Genomic DNA, 17,740 nt, shown 5'->3' with positions numbered 1-17,740 from the left:
ATGTCTGGAGTCCCTGTATCTTCTAAAAGGGGTAGGGGAGTCATCTCCCCTACAGAAGCCTAAGTGTACTGTATCTCACTTCCCCTATGAGGATGTTACAAAGTCTTACCTTCTCTACCTCACTGCCAGGCACTCCATCCTTTCTGCCCAACTGGCAGGACATCTCATTTTCTCCAGGAGGATCACTATGAGGCTGAGCAGAGTCAGAGGTCTAATCTCATATGCCTCAACCTTGAGTACTATCACTTTCTCCACTGAACACTCTCTAATATCTGCTCTTCCCCCAAGTCTACTGGTGTCTCCTATTACAGGACAAGGGTGTTTCACCTTTGCTTACATGTAGTGACAAGGTCTGCTTCCCCTACATGTGCCAGGATGATTTAACTGTCTGCCCAAGTCTTCCCCTTTCCTGAATATGGACTTGTGTTACTTTCCTATCTGCCAGCCAAGAGGTTTTACTAGGTTCTGGCGCCAAAGGCCAGAGTCCCCAAGGCCACCCGGCACTTGGCTCAGGCTGAGGCAGAGCTCCCATCCTAGGCCTGAGCTCCACTCTTTCCCCCTCACGGCCCCATGCAGTTTCTCCAGATACCGCCTCCCTCCCCCATACCACTCACCTGAGCAGTTCTCTCTCACTGCATAGTTTCAACAGGATTTCCTTTTTTTTTTTTTTTTAAATTGTCTATTTATTTATTTATTTGGTAGAAGGTCTTGCTAAATAGCTTGGACTCATAGTGATCCTCCTGTCTTAGCCTCCCCAGCAATAGGATTATGGGTGTGCACCACCACACCCTGTCTTGGTGGCCAGTTTGGCTCAGGGCTGGCATGGCATGCTGGACAGGGGATTGAACCTGGTCCTTGTACTTTCCAGGCAGGCATGTAACCTGCCAAGCCATCTCCCCAACCTGCCAACACGATTTCCAATTCCTTCCAGCCCCCATCCTTTGCTGTCCAGGGAGAACTTCTAAAAACCCTGTCCATCCATCCTTGGCATCCAAGTTCACCTGGAGTGCCGCAGGATCTTGGCAATGCTAGTGACACAGGAGGCACCGGGGCCACACTGTCCAGAGATGCTGGTGAGTCCCAAAGGGCCACTGCGGGCAGTGCTGCAGTGTCTTGAGGTCCTGAGTGAGAGAGTGACTGCCCCCCAGGCCCTTGGAGCAGGCTCTCAGCCTCTTCCTACCTGCCTGCTAGGTTTCTCTAGTTGAGGCCTTGAAGGTCCTGAGGCTTTTGGCCTGAACAGTGTTTCATCTTCTCCCTCAAGCCACCCAGATCCCCTGGGTGTTACCATGGAAACCAGGGTTTCCACCCTTGGACAGAGGGGAGCCAGCCTTTCTTTCCTCATGGAAAAGCTGTACTACTCCATGTTCTGAATCCATTGAGGAGACCGAGGATTGCCCCTGCAGCTTAGCACCCAGACCTTCCCCGGGTCTCTTTCCTGGACTTCCTGTGTGATCCTTCTGTATGATGGGCATAATTTCTCACCTGAAAATGAGATTTAAAATTTTAAATGTTGAACGTTTAGAACTATAGGGTCTCTAGACAAAATAGAAAGTTGCCAGGCTAGCCTCAGAAGTGCCTTTACCACCCTTCTTGGGCCTCTAGTCTTCCCTGACCCTCCCTGCCAGGGCTAGGGGGGCGCCTGGTCCCCCATGGGCACACAGGGCACTTCTCCCTGCCAGAAGTCTTGGGCCCTTGGGCTCTTCCTGCTTCTTCTGCTGGCTCCACACCCAGCAAGGCCTGCCTCAGGCTGACGCCTGCTCGGTGATGCTCGTGATGCCCCTCAGTCCATGTGACAAAGTTCTGCAGCCACTGCTCCTCCAGAACCCCTCCCTGGTGTCCTCACCCTGTGGCCCTTGGCTCATTTTCTGCCTTCTCATTGGGCATGAATCCGCCTATCCAATCAGCTGTCCTCATCCTTCCAGGTACCTCCACCCTCCTGTGAACAGCTGCCTCAAGGATGCTGCATGGACCCTCTATTGCCACATTTTGGGCCATCGTAGTGGGCTGCTCACATATCATCTATGCATTCTTGAGGGACAACATCTAGGTCTGTGGGGCCTGGCTCCAGGTAGCATGAAAAAGCAAATCTCACATCCCTGAGCGGCTCTTGACTTCTAGGGGACCACCCAAAGTGAGAAGCTCCAGCTTCCTCTGATGTGAGTGCCAGGGCTGGGAGGGCCCAGGACCAACATCCAGCTCAGACTCTGGGAAGAGAAGGCAGGGAAGGCTTCCTGAAAGAAGGGACGTGGAGCTTAGCCAATAAGCATGATGAAAGGGGGGAATCCAGGCAGGAAGTGGAAATGAGCAGTCAGAGCCTTGAAACACTGTCATGGGCTCAGGGACAGGACTGCAAGGTTGTGGCAAGGATAAGGGCAGCAGGCAGGCCAGAGTGCAGAGGGCGCATGAGGCGGCATGTGAGAAGGCTCCCAAGGGCTCTCTCACATGCAAACAGTATGACACTACTGAGAACAGGGCAGGACTATGGGAAGGAACCACATCAGCTCACATCAGCTCAGAGTGGTGGACTGAGGCTCAAACTCAATCAACAGCTGTAGACAGGACAGTGAGAGACAGGATCTGAAATACACACCAGTAGGTCTTTTTAAACAACTGGACACTGGTAAGACAGTTTTAAACCATAGGTTTAAAAATGGAGGAGCACCTAGAAGTGGCAGAGCACCTGCCTGCCATGTTCACCCCTGGATTTGAACCCCAGCAATACACACAGGAGAGGGAGATGGACAGACAAATGAATGGACAGACAGACCAACCAACCACAGACAACTTCTAGCTGAGGGGATGCCACTCCGTGAGCAGCTGAACACCAGATGCACCAGTGCAGGGAGACTGGGCCCCAGTGCAGTGGATGAGGAACAAGTCAGGCACCGGAGCCCAGAAGTCTTGGCTGCGGCAGAACGCAGCCAAGGCTGAGTTTGGGTGACCAGTATGAAATACACAGCACAGACTCTGCTCTTCATACCCTTTAAGGAGACAACTCAGTCAGGCCTTCATTTCTTATAAATTTATTACATAATAATATTATAATAATTATCAATAATAATATAAGAAACATAGATCTCTGTGGGGTGTATCACAACGTCAGGGTCAGGAGGCCTCAGGACTGGAGCAGGGAGTGAAAGTCCCCAGATGGAACTCCATACAAAAGGAGGGGTGAAGCAGAACTGACCCTGTAAAGTTAAAAACCCAAATTGAACAGAACCAAAAACCCACAGGTGAGTGTGAGACTGAGTGTGTATGCGGCAGTCTGTTACAGTGACTGCTGTGTGTGACCTGGTCTGTTAGCGAGAGGGGTAGTGGGCATGACTATGCCCAAGGAATGGGCCAGCGGCTGGGTGGGCACAGACGGGCATGCCAGGCCCCTGGGCTGTGAAAACTTGTTTTCTTTTTTTTTTTCTTTTATTAAAAAAAGCTAGAAATATAAACAGAAACTTGTGAGTGACGTGGATGGAGCTTAGTCCAGACTCCAAACCCTTGGTTTAAAAATGTCCCAGGGCCCCCCACCCCACAGGTCATTGCTGAGTGTGAGGAGTCACAGTAGGGGGGTCAGGGCACCCTTAGCGGGGTCTCTGACTCTCCTCAGGGCCTGCGGTGGCCTGACTCTTTTTAAGAGTCCCCCAAGATCCCCTCTAAAGCCCAAAGGGGGGGGGCTTCGCCTCCAGGGGACCTTGCAGCGGCCTCCCCAAGCGTCAGGGACTCCCAAGGGACCCCGCTCCAGCTGGGAAGGGGGGGCAAACAGCAGGACCAGGGCAGGACGCCTCTCACTTTCTTTGGAAGAGATAGGGCGCTTCACAGGCACACCCATGCACACACCCTCATCCATAGCCCCCCGAGGTCCAGAACAGCCCTCGGGGCCCCACACGACCAGGCACACACAGGGCTCCCACGAACTCCGCCGCACCCAGGCTGCACACACACAGCGAGGGAACAGGTGCCTTCAGGCGGAGGCAGGGATGCTTCTCTGCTGTAGTTGCCCCAGAAATGGGGAGGAGGCTGGAGCGCCCCCAGCGGAGGAAAGACCCTGTGAGGAAGATGGCCAGGAGTGAGTGCCAGGGCCCAGCCCCAGCCCAGGGCGATGGCCTCCCAGGCCCCCGGCCCGCCGGTGCCCAGTAGGATGAGACATGTGCACCTCCCCGAGCAGCACCTGAAGGGTGGGCGGGGCGCACCGCAGCTCTGCGAGGGAAGAGGCCGAGCCGGGCCCCAGGTGGGCCACCAGGACCCTGGCCAGCCCCAGACCAGCTGGAGCGTCCCCTGCCCCGTGGGGGGTGGCAGTGAGGGGCCGGAGATGGAAGACTGGCGGCTGCGGTGGGACCAGCGGGAGGGCGAGGGGGCGAGGGGGTGGGGAACTGTTACGGACAGAGATATTTGTTCCTTTTCTCGTTCCAAATATAGAGTGGATTAAAATATGCAAAACAGGGGGCTACTTGGACCCCATCGAGAACCCCAATGTCTCCCCCCTCCCCCCAGTCACCAAGGTGTGTCCTGACCTCGCATGCTGGACTAGGTTTCCTCCGGGGAGGATGGCCACCAGGAGCCGCGAAGGAGGGGTCCGGCCAGAGCCCCCCAAGCCCCTTCCGCCCAGCCTCCCTGGTCCGATCCCTCCTGACTGTGCGGGTGGGGCTCGGCGGTGGGGGAGGGCACTAAGCAATGTACAGGGCAAGTCTCCGAGCAACAGCAAACAGGACTATTCATGCAACATTCCTGGCCCGGCCGTCGTCTCGGGGCGGGCCGAGCCCGCGGCCCGGGTGGGGTGGGGGCCCTGCCCGCAGGGCGCAGCGGGGCGGGAGCAAGGTGAGGCGTCAGCTGCCATCCAGCTGCCTGAGCGCACGCTCGATGTTCATGCGGTGGCCCACGCGTGTGACGCCCAGCTCCACGAAGTCGTCCTTGGTGAGCGCGGGCAGGTGTGCGCCTTCGATCTCGTGGTCCTCGAAGCGGTCGCGGTGCTCGCCCAGGTGGATGCTCTCAAGCCAGTCGCCCACGTCGAACTTGCTCCAGAGCTGCAGTGGCTTCTGCTGGAAGGGCCGGCGCGGGCCGGGGGCGCCGGGGCTGGGGCCGGCCGCGGGTGAGGGCAGCGGCGACGGCGAGGGCGAGCGGCTGCGCGCGCTCACGCTGCGCACCACGAAGCGCACCTCCTTGGGCTCGTGCGGGATGGAGAGGCTGGACGACTTGAGGATGGTGGGAGGCGTAAGGCTGAAGGGCCGCCCCGCGCCCCCCGTGCCCGCCCCCAGCCCCTCCACCCGCTCCAGCGAGGCGGGCTTCACTGGGCTCGGGGCGCGTCGCGCCACTGGGTAGCGGCCACCAGGCCGAACCGAGTAGGAGGCCCCGGTGCCCGGGCCCCCAGGGCTGCGCTGCGCTGAGATGGTGCTCAGCTCACCGAGGCTGCTGAAGAGCCTGCGGAGGGAGAGGGATCAGGGCCAGGTGAGGGGAGCCAAGTAAAGCAGGGTGGCAGCGGGGAGCAGGGCAAGGGGCTAGGAAGATGGGGCTGGGGTGACGGACTGGGAGGGATCTCCTATGTTCACCCTGGCCCCTTCCTTTGGCCTTCTGGGTCAAAGCCAGTAGTACCCTGCTCTGGAGACCTTTACACTGGCTGGAATGTAAGGAGGAGGGCTGGTGGTCTGCCATTCCACAGAGGTGCCAACAGCAGCCCACCAGGGCAAAGGCAGCCCTGCCCAAGGGCTGGCTGTGTGGTTCCCAGAGGCTCTAAGTGTGGTCCCATCCACTGCTTCCCTGGATGTCAGACTCAGCAATACCCTCCCTGCCAACCCCAGCTCTGTGCTGTGGAGAAGACCCAGAGGCTGGGGCTGGCACCAAGAAGGCTGGGCATGGGAACAACCAGCACTTACACAAGATGTAACAGTACTGTGGTGTCAAGAGACACGAGGCAGCTTGCATGCCCACATGGGATACAGCACGTGCAGGGGTGAGCACAGCGCACCACACTGTGAAGGCAGCCTCCCTACAGATAATGTGCAACAGCAATGTGCCCACATGGGTTGCAGGCATGCAGCAGCAGTGGCAAGGAGACAGCACACACGCTGATACACGGGCACACACACAGGAAGATGGTACCTCACTTCCCAGCACACCTGCCAACAACCAAGACCTCCAGCCCACCTCAGCCTGACCATGCCCAAGGCCTACCTGGAGTGACTGCTCCAGAGGAAATCACACCCACAGCCCTCATTCCCATCCTACCCCTTACTATGGGCTGTCAGTGGAACCAAACCCCACACAGCCATGCAGAGCAGACCCAGGCAGCCAGGCACAGCATATGGACTGCGAGAGGCATGGGATGGGCATGCTCACTTACACAGCCGGCGCTCAGGACCACCGCGCAGCTAGACAGAGCAGCCACATGCAGATGGGCAGGAGAGAGCAATGAAAGAGAGTGTTAGCAGGCCAGACCCACACGGCCCACAGTCACAGCCACAAAACGGGCAGCCAGGTGCAGGGACCCTGCCAGGGACCCTGTGGAAGGAGGGACTCAGGAAGCAGTCCAGCTGCTCAGGGCTCTAAGAACAGGTGGATATGGAAGATATGCCTGCACAGGAGCTTGCCAGCTCTTTGGTCTCAGGGCAGAGCTAGCATGCAGTAGTTCAGAGTACCCTGATATCCTTTCTGCTGTCTGGCTGGCCTTTGTCCAACTGATGGCCACCCTTGCTCAGACTAAGGATCCCTCCTCCAAGGTCCCTGTCAGCCTCTACTCTGTCCTAGACGTACAGAATCATCAGTGCCCGCTCCATACCAGTTGATCGTCACCTCCCAGCTATGTAAAGGCAGCCCCTCTCAGGAAGTCACTCTCTTCCACTTGGGTTTCATGCCTCCACTGGCTGTCCCCTCCCAACTGCTCAGACTAAAGCAGAACTTCCTAAAGAGGGAGACAGTGCTCCCAGCAAATGTGCCAGCAATACCAGAGCTGGGCATGGGGAATAGGTAAAAACCAATAAAAAACAAACACACCAGATGAAACTCGCTGTTCCCATGGAGCCTGGCCTTATGGTACCCCTGTGCCTTGGGGCACAGTGAGGTGGTAACAGAGTTCTCAAGGGGGTGCTTGGGGGGTATTAAGACTATAAAGGACTCACACCTGTGGGGCCATGGAGCCAGACTATGGAGGTCTAGACCAGAGCTAGACTACACTTCCACCTCCACACTTACACACTGACCCTGGCCTAGGGAGAGGCATCACAGGTCAGACGCCTGCCCAAGACACACCTCAAAGGGTATATTTCCATGCTGCTGTGACATCAGGTATACCTGCAGTCTTGGGTGAGACAGAAGCACACTGCTGACTGGTTGAGACTAAAGCTGAGCAGTGAAGGCAGAGGGTACAAGCAGCTTCTGGGCCCTACAGTAGGGAAGTCTGGCCAGGGCCCACAGCAGGGTCTGAGTCCAGCAGGTCTGAGATGGGCAGGGCTGGCCTGAGCCTGCAGTGAACCCAGTGCCAAGCAGGGATATCCTGGAGGCCTGAACTGAGGTTTCTAGGGGTAGGGGAGAGACCCTAAGGAGCCTCGGGGTGGGGAATAGAGAACCTACCACCTGGCACATGTTAAGAGTGTCAGGAGTCCTAGGAAAAAAACCTAAGGATAGATACACCTTCCAAATCAGGAAGGACACAGGCAGGAGTCAACCACCAGGGCCTGTGTATGTGTTCCTCACACTCCTCTTACAGAACTGTACTGCGCCCCCTCTGCCCCCAGGCCAGAAATCCAGCAGTATCCAGATCTGACTTCCGTATACTTCCCTCCAACTCTATACCATCTCTACCCATCACCATTCTTGGCTGTCTGGCCGCCTCCCTGTCCATCTCATAGTACCTGCTGCTTCCCAAAGACCTCTGGGCTACCTGCCCTCTAAGCTGTAATACTTCACCAGGCTGCTGACAGCCTCTGCGCCCCCTCCCAAGGACAGGTCACACTCACTCTGTGAAGCATCTATGGTCCCCATCTTTTCCATCAACATCTGGGCCTTGTCCTGTCTCACTGTCCCCTGTTACTCCAACCAGTGACATTAGGTTTTCCCTCTCCCAGGCAGTCACCAAGACTGCCAGCAGGACCCCTTTGCTGACCTGTTCATCAATTTCCCTTGGGGACATTCTTCCCTTGGCCCCTTTGATGGATTTTTTAGTTCTGCTCTTTACAGGCAATGCTTTCTCCTGGGCCATATAATCTGTCCCACCCTTTTCTACAGCTAATGTGCCCAGGAATGCCCAAGGGAGCCCAGACTGTGCCCTCCTGAACATAAGCCCTTTACTAGAGCCTCCTAACATGTCTCTGAACTGTCCCTTGGTGATCAGTGCCCCATCTTCCCACAGGGGAGCTCAAGAGCACTGTTAGCTCCTCCACATTTTCAGGGTTAGAGCAGATGAGTCACCACCTCCTAACCTCACCAGGCCCTCCCCTCTGGGTTTAGGCTTTTTGTGATCTCAGGTCCTTTTCCCTTACTTTTTTTTTTTTAACGTACTGGGGATCAAAATGAGGGCCTCATACAAGTATAAGCTCTACACTAAGCTATACCATAGTCCCTCACCTCATATCTTCATAATTCTCCTTAACTTCTGGACTCAGTACAAAGCCAAGAATACAACATGCACTGAAAAAATTATCACCATATAATACAGCACCACCGCTGCCGCAGCCACCACCACCACTACCACCCCGTTTGCCCATTTCTGTTGGCTAAATGATACTGACTGGCAAGGAAGTCAGTTCTATGGCTCTAGTTCCAGACTCCTGCCCTTGTACTCACACAGGGCAGATCTAGCTAGGTCTGTGGCTTTTATGATTAAGGGCATTAACAGACATAATCTCCAGCAGGAGTACAAATCTAATGGCTTCTCATCACTGCTACTGCTATCTGAATACCTCCCTTGCTAGGCCTGCTCACAGCTCCAGCTTTGATATGCCATAATACCCCATGTCTCCTCCCGTGACTTCTTCCTGTTCCCTCAGCAGAGTTCAGGGTTCTAAAAACACCTGCACTTAGGCCACAGTGCCCCACTGACCCCAAGGTGCCTGTGGTTCTGACTGCCCATGAACGAGGCTTTATCCAGACCTTCCAGTTAACAGCCAAGGCCTAGAGAAGGCAACCAGGAAAGGTTTCTCAGCAATCTTGAGGAGAATGGGTTTCCTGTGAGATCCAAGTCATGACCGAAACAGGTCTGAACACAGCACACCATGACCTCTGCCATATAAGCCCATCAAAAGAGCTGAGAAGTACTGCAGCAAAGAATCTCTTTAACTTTGTGTTTCCAAAGCTATTTCACCATGACTTATTTCTTTCACAAGTATACAGTCAATAGCCCAGGCCAAAAACAACATTGCTACTGACCTTGGACCACATGTAGCATTCAAGTTAAACAGTGGCCCTAGAAGATGAACAGAAATCAGACAGGTGGGGGCTTCCAGACAGACTAGCAGGGACCCACTTGAGGAATGAGAGTCAGGTTAAATCAAAGCACAAATTCAGCTTCAGAGTCAAGTATGGGGCCCTGAGTAGATACTGATTAGGACTGGACCTGCAGCTGGGGGCAGAGAACAAGGAGATGACCTAAGATGGAAGACAGACACTCAAAAGTCCTGGATCCTGGTCAGTGGTGCTGTATCCTTCAATTGCTACCAAAAAAGAAAAGACAGCCCTAGCGCAAATAAGCTGGTTGTTTTTCTACAAGTTAGTGAGCCTAGGTCTAATGATACAGAAGGCAACTTAATTTGTCCAGAAAGAGCTTAGGTTGCAGAACACCTGTGGCTTAAGAACACCAGAGCTAGAACTAATGCAGAAGGTGGGTATACAGTGACATTTATGTCCTTGGGGTGACCACCAAGGGATGAGTGATGGATCTTGGAGGTAAAACAAAGGGACCATACAGAGTAGCTCCAGGGCTTGACTCTGATGTCCATGTATGACAACCTAGGCCTCTGTCAGGAGAAGACCTGGGAAGGAAGCAGCCACACCTGGATGTCAGAACCTCCCACCATTTGGACATTTATCTAAGGTGAGAAAGGATGGATGCTTCTCTAAAGTGAGAAGTGACTAGTAGGTGCCTGATTCTAATCGCCACTGGCTATAGATCAAGGACTGCTACACAGGCCAGTGGGCAACCAAGATATGGGAGGCCCCACAAAAGATCATTCAGAAATAAGACACAGATATGGTCCCAGGCATGCTGCAACCACTCCCAAAACAAAGGGAGCTGCTGTGGATAGTAGGGCCCACTCCAGAGAGCTAGGGCTCACCCACGTCTAAGGCCAAGAAGCCTAAACAGTAGAGGAAGTAGAGATATGGGAGGACACATAGGTCAGAGGGGGTGTCCCAGTATAGCCTAGCAGTCAGGGGGCAGTGCAGATTTTATGCACATGCTTGATAAATGGATGAGTCTATGCAGTACAGCAAATATGTCTGCTGCTTCGGTGCAGGACGCTGCTGAACATAAACCCAGCATCTGTCATCAAAAAGGGTTTAAAGACATAGATTCCAGGCCATAGTAGACAGAAAACAAGCCTAGGGTTAGATATGCCACCACTTGCTGGACAGAATGACTCTCTGGAACCTCAGGTTTATTGCCTGGAAAATGGGGATTATATTATTTTTTGCTTCTCTAACAGAATAGTTGACAGAGCCATATTTCCAGGCTTACTTTTCCGTAAAGGACTCTCAAATTTAACCTGGTATCTGAGTGTCTCGTGTCAGCTCACACGTGCATGGCTGGCAATACAGCAGGCCCTTCTGCCAGGTTGAGGTCCGTTCACTGCACTACCACTTCACAAAGGAGGGACAGCAGCGACTTAATCAAAGAACTGAGATATGACCTGCTGAGGGTTAAAATCAAGCAAAGGCAGGCTGTTGAGGTTGGCAAAGGTACTATCAGAAGGGACATTAGCTGTTTCAGACTGTCCAGAGCCTGGCTTCTCTGGAGAGTACCTTCTGTCACACAAAGCTCCCATTTGCCAGATAGGCTGGTCATACCTGGCCAATGACCCCAATGACAAGTCTGAAAATCAGGGTCACAGGAAGCCAAGAAGATGCTGAAATTGTGCAGGAACCACCAAGCAAAAGCAGCTCATTTTTCACTGACCTACAGGAAGAGGAAAGGGTCAGAGTTCTGGTTTTGCCCTTCCTGCAGGGTACTGATAAAGCACAGAGCCACAGACTAAGAGAACTTTATCCCAGTCAAGGTGAATCCCAAAGGTCACCGGGAGGATGAGTCTAGAGAAGGAGTATATGGAAGGTTCCAGCTGAGGATCACCTGGAGACAGCCAGCTGCTCAAGGGAGCCAGAGCCAGTGACAAGAACTGGGCTCCCCTGAGCCCAACTGTGGGCACTCAGTACCCACAGACCTGAGCCGAAATATCTGTCATGTGAAATTTGCCCCAAGCCACCTCCTTGAATCTCAAGTTGAAAAAGAGTGTTTGAGTTTAGCTTTACTTTTTCATTCACTTGACAAGTGTTTATTGACAGCCAGGCACTGTGCCACTTTAATGGCTTCGACTTTCAAGATGAAGACACAAAAAGTAACAGAAGAGGTGGTGGGAGAGAAGCAGAGAGGGAGAACAGAGGCTGGTGGCGGATGGTCCTGAGACCCTCCTTCTTGGGAAGCTGGTCCTACGGAGAAGCCTGAGACTCTGGCCTCTCACCCTAGCTGGTCCACACCTACGGTGCCTATTCAAAGGTTATCTTCCACACTGCTCTGCTGGGAAGAAGCTTTCAAAGGAGTGGGAGCCAAAAGAGGCTGAGAGAGAACCAAGTACAGAGCAAGCCCTCATGGTAACACAAGCTGGAGCAGTTTCTGGACCTCCTAGGAGAGGCACTGGGAGCTCCCACACTATTCAGCTTTTGAACCCTAAACTGGAAGAAGACAGAAGGGAAGGCCATTATTAAGACATGTGGTCCTTAAACTATGCACTGCTCACCTCTGTGAACTCTGCTGACATAGGGGCCAATGAAGGGCCCACTAAGGTATTCTTCAGGACAACAAAGAATAATCAGTAAGTGGTGTCCCATCCAAACTGGAATGGGAAAACCTCTGAACAGAGGCAAAAACAGCTTGAGAAATGCAAACCAGAGACTAGCCAGGCACAGTCAGCTGCTGCCCGCATCCAGCTGCCCACAGGGGAGCCTTGGAGAGGGGCTCCCCCAGGAAGGACCAGAGGATCAGCCCAGGGGCTCTGGCAGCTTCTGCCCAGACAGAGTATCAACAGCCTCAGCCACTTCCAGTCTCTTGGTCAGCTCTCCCCATGCCAGCACTTTCCTCAGGTACCCAGAGTTGATGCAGGACAGACAGAGGAACAGAAGCAAGAGAAGTGACAGGGCATACAGTGACTTCAACCTATTTTCCCCTAGTAATGGGGATTGCACCCAGAGCCTTGTACATGCCAGCCCAGTGCTCTGTTACTGAGCAACATTCTAGCCCTTCTATTTTGAAAGAGTGGAGCTGAATTGCTCAGAGTTCCTTCAAACTTTCTGTCTTCCTGCCTCAGGCTCCACGGCAACTGGGATTATAGGCATGTGCCATCACACCTGGCTTCCACCTGTCTCGTGCATACACTTCACACATCAGACACAGGAATCTGTGTTTAAGGGGTTCGAAGAGGTTGCTATGAGATAAGTATTTTCAGGCAGAAAACAGAAAATGGCAAATTCCCAAAAGAAAAACCCAGTGCACTGAGTCACAAAATGAAGCAAGACTGGAGGCATCCCTGGGACAGACAGGACAGCCATGCCATCACCATCCCAGAGAGGACAAAAGAGGGCTGGGGTGGCAGACAAAGGACAAGCCAGAGCACCAAGGAGATGGAGCTGCTGCTGCAGTGAACAGAGTGAAAAGATCCTTCATGACAGAGGCAGCTTAGATCAGGAGCTAGGGAGAGCCAGCAGGAGCCCTGGAGCAGGGGACTCCGGGAGCGCCTCCAACAGTGCTCAAGGACCACCCAGATCTTCTAAATGCCAGTCCCACCACCAGCACCAACAGGGACCTAAGGAACTCCAGTCTTAAGAGCCCTCTCTCTCAGACAGCAAAGTAAGACCAGACAGAGGTGAGAAATGAGACAGAACAAGGAACAGAAGGAAGCTCACAGATGGAAAGAGGAACAGAAGACAGGGACAGGTCCCTCCCCACATCATCCTGCTCACCGAGCTGCTGCGATGGGTGACTTCTTGGCAGGGTCCAGTAGGCCACCCAGGCCGCCAACCGGTTCCTCCCCCAAGGAGCGTGTGTCCTTGTTCAGCTGCTGCAAGCGGGAGCTGAGCTCACTGATCACAGTTGGTTTGTCGTCTTCAGGCCCAGGGAGCCCCCGGCTCTCCACGGGGTCCCCCCATAGCTTGGACCTTCTCTGGAAGAGGTAGCGAGGGCGGGCAGGCCCGGCGGCAGAGGCCAGCCCGGCAGAGGCGGCATGGTGCTGCTGGGCCATGAGCTCACTGTCCGAGGACTGCTTCAGCAGCGGGTCCCTGAAGGTCACCGGCCCCTTCCCCAGCGGGGACTTGAGCTTGGGTTTGGGAGGCACTGGTGGCTTCTCGAGTAGAAAAGTGTGTCCGTCAGCGAAGGAGGTGTGGGTGTCGGTGAGTTCCCCACTCTCTGAGCTCAGAGTGGACATGCTGGACACTGTGGAGATGGTGCTTGTGGTCTCCAGATGAGGGTCACTGGAGCTTCGAGTGTCAGCCTCCTCAACCCCAGAATCAGCGGCAGACTCAGGGGCAGGGGGTGGTTCACTGCTAGGCTTCCCTGAGGCCGGGCTGGGCACCGTGGTGGGCGAGGGGCCCGGGCCGGGGAGTGGGGTGGCCAGCAGGATCCCATTGGCAAACTCTTCTGGGGGAGGTACCAGCCCAATGCGGGCCAGCTCCTCCCTGGTCTCTTCATCACTGGAGGACAGCTGCGCAGGTGGCAAATTCACAGCAAACACCAGCTCTGGCTCCTCCTCCGAGCTTCCCTGGCCTGGCCCAGGGTCTCCTGGGGCACTGCCAGGGGGCTGCGCACGGGGGCTGGGTAGGGGCTCTGACACAGCAGCTGTCTGCATCGGGGCTGGGGCCAGCTCCGGGGTACCCGGGCGCTCCTCTTCAGCTCTGAGCCTGCTAGGCTCCTGCCCGTTGCTGGTGGCATGCACAACAATAAGACCTGCTGGACGCTGCAAGGACGTGTCCAAGACGCTGAGGATCATGGACTTCTTGTCCTCGGGTGACTTCCGCTCCTCCCGGGGGGCCATCTCTGCCTCCCTGCGGGCAGGCACAGGAATCCAGGCGGGGCTCCGTGGAGAGAAGGCTGGGGAGGCCAGGGGCCCTCGCTCTGAGTCTCTGGCCTGCACATCCACAAACAGGGGTCCGGGACGGTCAGCATCAGGGCTGTGGACTGGCGTGGGAGACCGTGAAGGCGCCTGTGAGGCCAGAGCCCGTTCTCGGGCAGCCAGCGCGAGGGCTAGCGGAGAGCTGGGGTCCAAGGGCTTGCCAGTGAGTGGGTGGATGAACGTGGAGCCGGAAGGCCCAAGGCTTGGGCCGCTGACCAATGGCTTCAGAGCAGAGACTGGGGAAGGGAGTAGTAGGTCGCGGCCAGCAGTGGCGCCAGCCCCCAGAAGGCGCTCATCGATGGAGCGGGACGGTTGCAGGGAGGGTAGGTCGGCACTGGGAGGACTGCCCTCGATGGCACCCACCGACAGGAACACGGTAGAACGCCGCCGCTCCTCCAGACGCCGCTCTTTGCCTGGGCCCGGTCCTGGGCCCCCAAATGCCATTCCCAGACCGTCGCCAGCTCCGTAATCAAGGCCAGCTGGCCGGGGCCCACGGTGCGTCGGAGATGGCTCCCTTGCGAAGCTGCCCCCAACCGGGCCTGGGCTGCCCACAGCCAGTGCTGCACGCTCCTGCGCATCCTCCACCTGCAGTTGCTTCACCAGCGGGCTCTTTCGGCGCTGCGGCTTGGATGGTGCGAAGAGGCTGGCGCTGAAGGCGCCCAGATTGGCGTAGGGGCTGTCGGGGCCCGGCGGGCGTGGCCGGCGCTTCGGGCGCTCAGGCGGCGTGCCCGCGGGCGCGGGCCGGGGAACATCGCTCGTCTCAGGCGCGGAGTCCTGCAAGATGATCATGGAGCGTGCGCGCTTTTGCCGCTCAGGGTACGGCAGTGGGCCGAGGGCACCGGGCTCATAGAGGCCCGCGGCACCCGCGCCCAGGCGCGCCTCCAGGCCTGGCTTGAAACTGGAGCGCACCGTGTCGTAGGCGCGGCCGGGTGGGGGCGGCGGTGAGAAGGCGGGCGGTGGCCCCGAGTCCAAGTAGTAGGGTGCAGGAGGAGGTGGCGGCGCAGTCTGAGGAGGGGGCGGGATGCCGCGGCCCTCGCGCCCAGAGTCCTGCATAGACGTGCTCCGCGGGAAGCGCCCCTCCAGCAGCGATGCCAGCTTCTCGTCCTCCCCTGTGGACGGACGGACGGAGGGGCACATGAGCCAGGCCCTCCGAAGTGGCAGCAACCCCTCTCAAAATGGGGTCAGGGCCAGGGTAGCCCACAGCGTGAGCAATGAGCAAGGCCAACCAGGAATCCAGCTGATGGGGAGGAAGGCTACTGGGCAAAAGTGGAAGTGGCCGGCCAGGGCAGGCCTCCAGATAGGACCCGACCTGACCACCTCAAGCCTCAGCACACTGAATGAGCTGTGAGAGACATTTCAGGAGGGCAGGGGCAGCCCCATCCCCAGGCGTGAGGACGAAACTGCTGAGGACCTGGCAGGGGGATACAGAGCTCCCACACTAGACCTCAAAAGGTCAGCTCAGAAACTTGACAGTCCAAAAGTCTGAGGGCGATGGCCAGAGAAAAGGTGACAGACACATGCACACACCCCTGCCTTGCAGGACGGAGGGACAACTGCAGATGCCATATAGCACCACCATGGCAACGGAGCCACTCCTGATGCCCAGGCAGGGGACTGGGAAGGCAACCTGGAAGCCCCTCCAAGAAATTGCCCCTGGGAAGAAGAGCTCCGAGCTGTGGATGGAGGCAGTGGCCAAAACTCAGTAAGGATGGGTGAGTGGAAGAATGGGTGGACAATAGAAGGAACTGTGCCAATCCTCTATAGGCTATGTGATGGCCTGAGACTAGGCTCTAAGCCCGCTGTGCCTGTTCTCTCATGGGTAACACAGATTAAAAGCCTCCTACTCTCTTTGCAGATGTCACTAAGATCCTGGAGCCAGCTAGAACCCATCAGAACCTATGTCTTTGAGACATAATGTGGGCACTTGTGCCACATGGATGGGCTGCCCAACCTGAGGTGTAGAGGACCAGCATGGCCTTGGTCCGGGCTTGATCAGCACTGTTAGGACCTTACTCCAGTGCAGGCCACTGGTCCTTGAGCCCAGAAATCCTTAGCCTCCACAACTGTGTGTGAGGCTCCACAAAGCACTGCTGCGCTTCAGGCGGACTGCTCTTTGCCACTGCAAGTGTAGCAAGGTGGACTCTGGCTACACTTAGACTTGAATTCTTGTTCCACCCTGCCACTTCTAGGAGTACCAGTCTCATCTATGGCAGACCCTCCCCAGTTTGGGGCCATTTAAGGTTTACACTACAGGGCTAAGCAGGCAGCAGCACTACGGGAAGGTGGCTGAGGTATCATGTTATTTTTAGGTCTGCCTTCCCTCCCACTGCTGGACAGTCTGCCCACTAGCCCTGGGTCTCCTCCCAACTGCACCCCTGCACAGCACACGAACATGCACTGAACACCCACACGCTGTGTGTTAGCTATGCAGGAAGAACTAGTGCACCTCAAGGATGTTGAAGGCGGGAGTGACGTGTTAGGATGAAAACGAGGAAATTTAATGCTAATCACATGCCAAGTTCTGCCTCCGGGTAAAGAAAAGCCACTTGCTCAGCATGGACTGGGAGTTCCTTTTGATGCCACCCAGGGCAAAGGTGACCCTGAATATCACAACAGTACCAAGAGTGCTTTCTGAGTGCAATGAGTGCAAGCTTCCAGGTGTAGGACCTGAGCATGAGCATGTGCCCAGGTAGAGTTCAGCCTGAACAGCCTCCAAGGTGAGCCTGGCCAGGCCTTGGAGGTGGGCATTAGGGGCCTCATGGACAGAGTCCTGCAGTTTCTAGAGCTACATCATGTCTCCAGCACCACACAGCCAGCACAGAGGGAGAGCCCAGGGAACCTGGCATTACTCATGTTGGCAGCTGGATGCCAACCATAAGCACCTGTCACCTAACTGTCAAGAGAACACAGGAGCAAGCCTCCCAGCCACCTGGGGCCTACGGAGCAAGGGCACAGATCTGGATCTATGGTGTCAGCCCATAGACAAGGCAGGCCTGAAGGACTGGCTATCCACAGGGTGAGGCCAAGTGAGTAAAATAAGTGCTGGAAGACCAGATTCCCAGATGACAAGGAGAGGACTAGTGCTGGCCCCTGGGGCCTAAGATGAGGGTCTAGCAGGGAGAGGTAGAGGGATAACTACACTGCAGAAAGCCACCTCTGCCAGAGAGAAGGGACAGAGGACAGGACAGAAGGTCCTGAGAACAAAGCTGTGGTCCAGTTTCAAGACAATGATGCCTGGTTTGGACAGAGTTTTCAGGTAGCCTACCCCAAATGTGTCAGGTGAGGCAGAGGAAAGAAAACCATCAGAGAATTCAGGGAAGAGCACCTCTCAGTCCAAAATAGCTGCAATCTCACCAACCTTCTTCTCTCCAACTGTAAAACTGATCCTGGTAATCAATGAATGACTGATTTTTAAACACTGGCTGTGTCAGCAGTCTGCTCCACTGTCC

At 55.6% G+C, this 17,740-nt stretch overlaps 1 protein-coding gene across 1 annotated transcript in view; it reads right to left on the bottom strand.

Moving 5' to 3' along the window:
• Positions 1-3,947: 3,947 nt before the first annotated feature.
• Shank3 (SH3 and multiple ankyrin repeat domains 3) overlaps positions 3,948-17,740 on the bottom strand; it is a gene marked incomplete at its 5' end in the record, with an annotated part of 55,933 nt that continues 42,140 nt past the window's right edge. Inside the window, 2 exon segments of the mRNA XM_023702535.1 lie at positions 3,948-5,409; positions 13,147-15,400. Coding sequence (XP_023558303.1) covers positions 4,818-5,409; positions 13,147-15,400 — 2,846 coding nt within the window.

Source organism: Octodon degus, unplaced genomic scaffold, assembly GCF_000260255.1.
Source record: "Octodon degus isolate 3935 unplaced genomic scaffold, OctDeg1.0 scaffold00153, whole genome shotgun sequence".
Taxonomy (NCBI): domain Eukaryota; kingdom Metazoa; phylum Chordata; class Mammalia; order Rodentia; family Octodontidae; genus Octodon; species Octodon degus.
The sequence above is the reverse complement of the archived record's forward strand: the minus strand, read 5'-3'. Positions and strand labels throughout refer to the sequence as shown.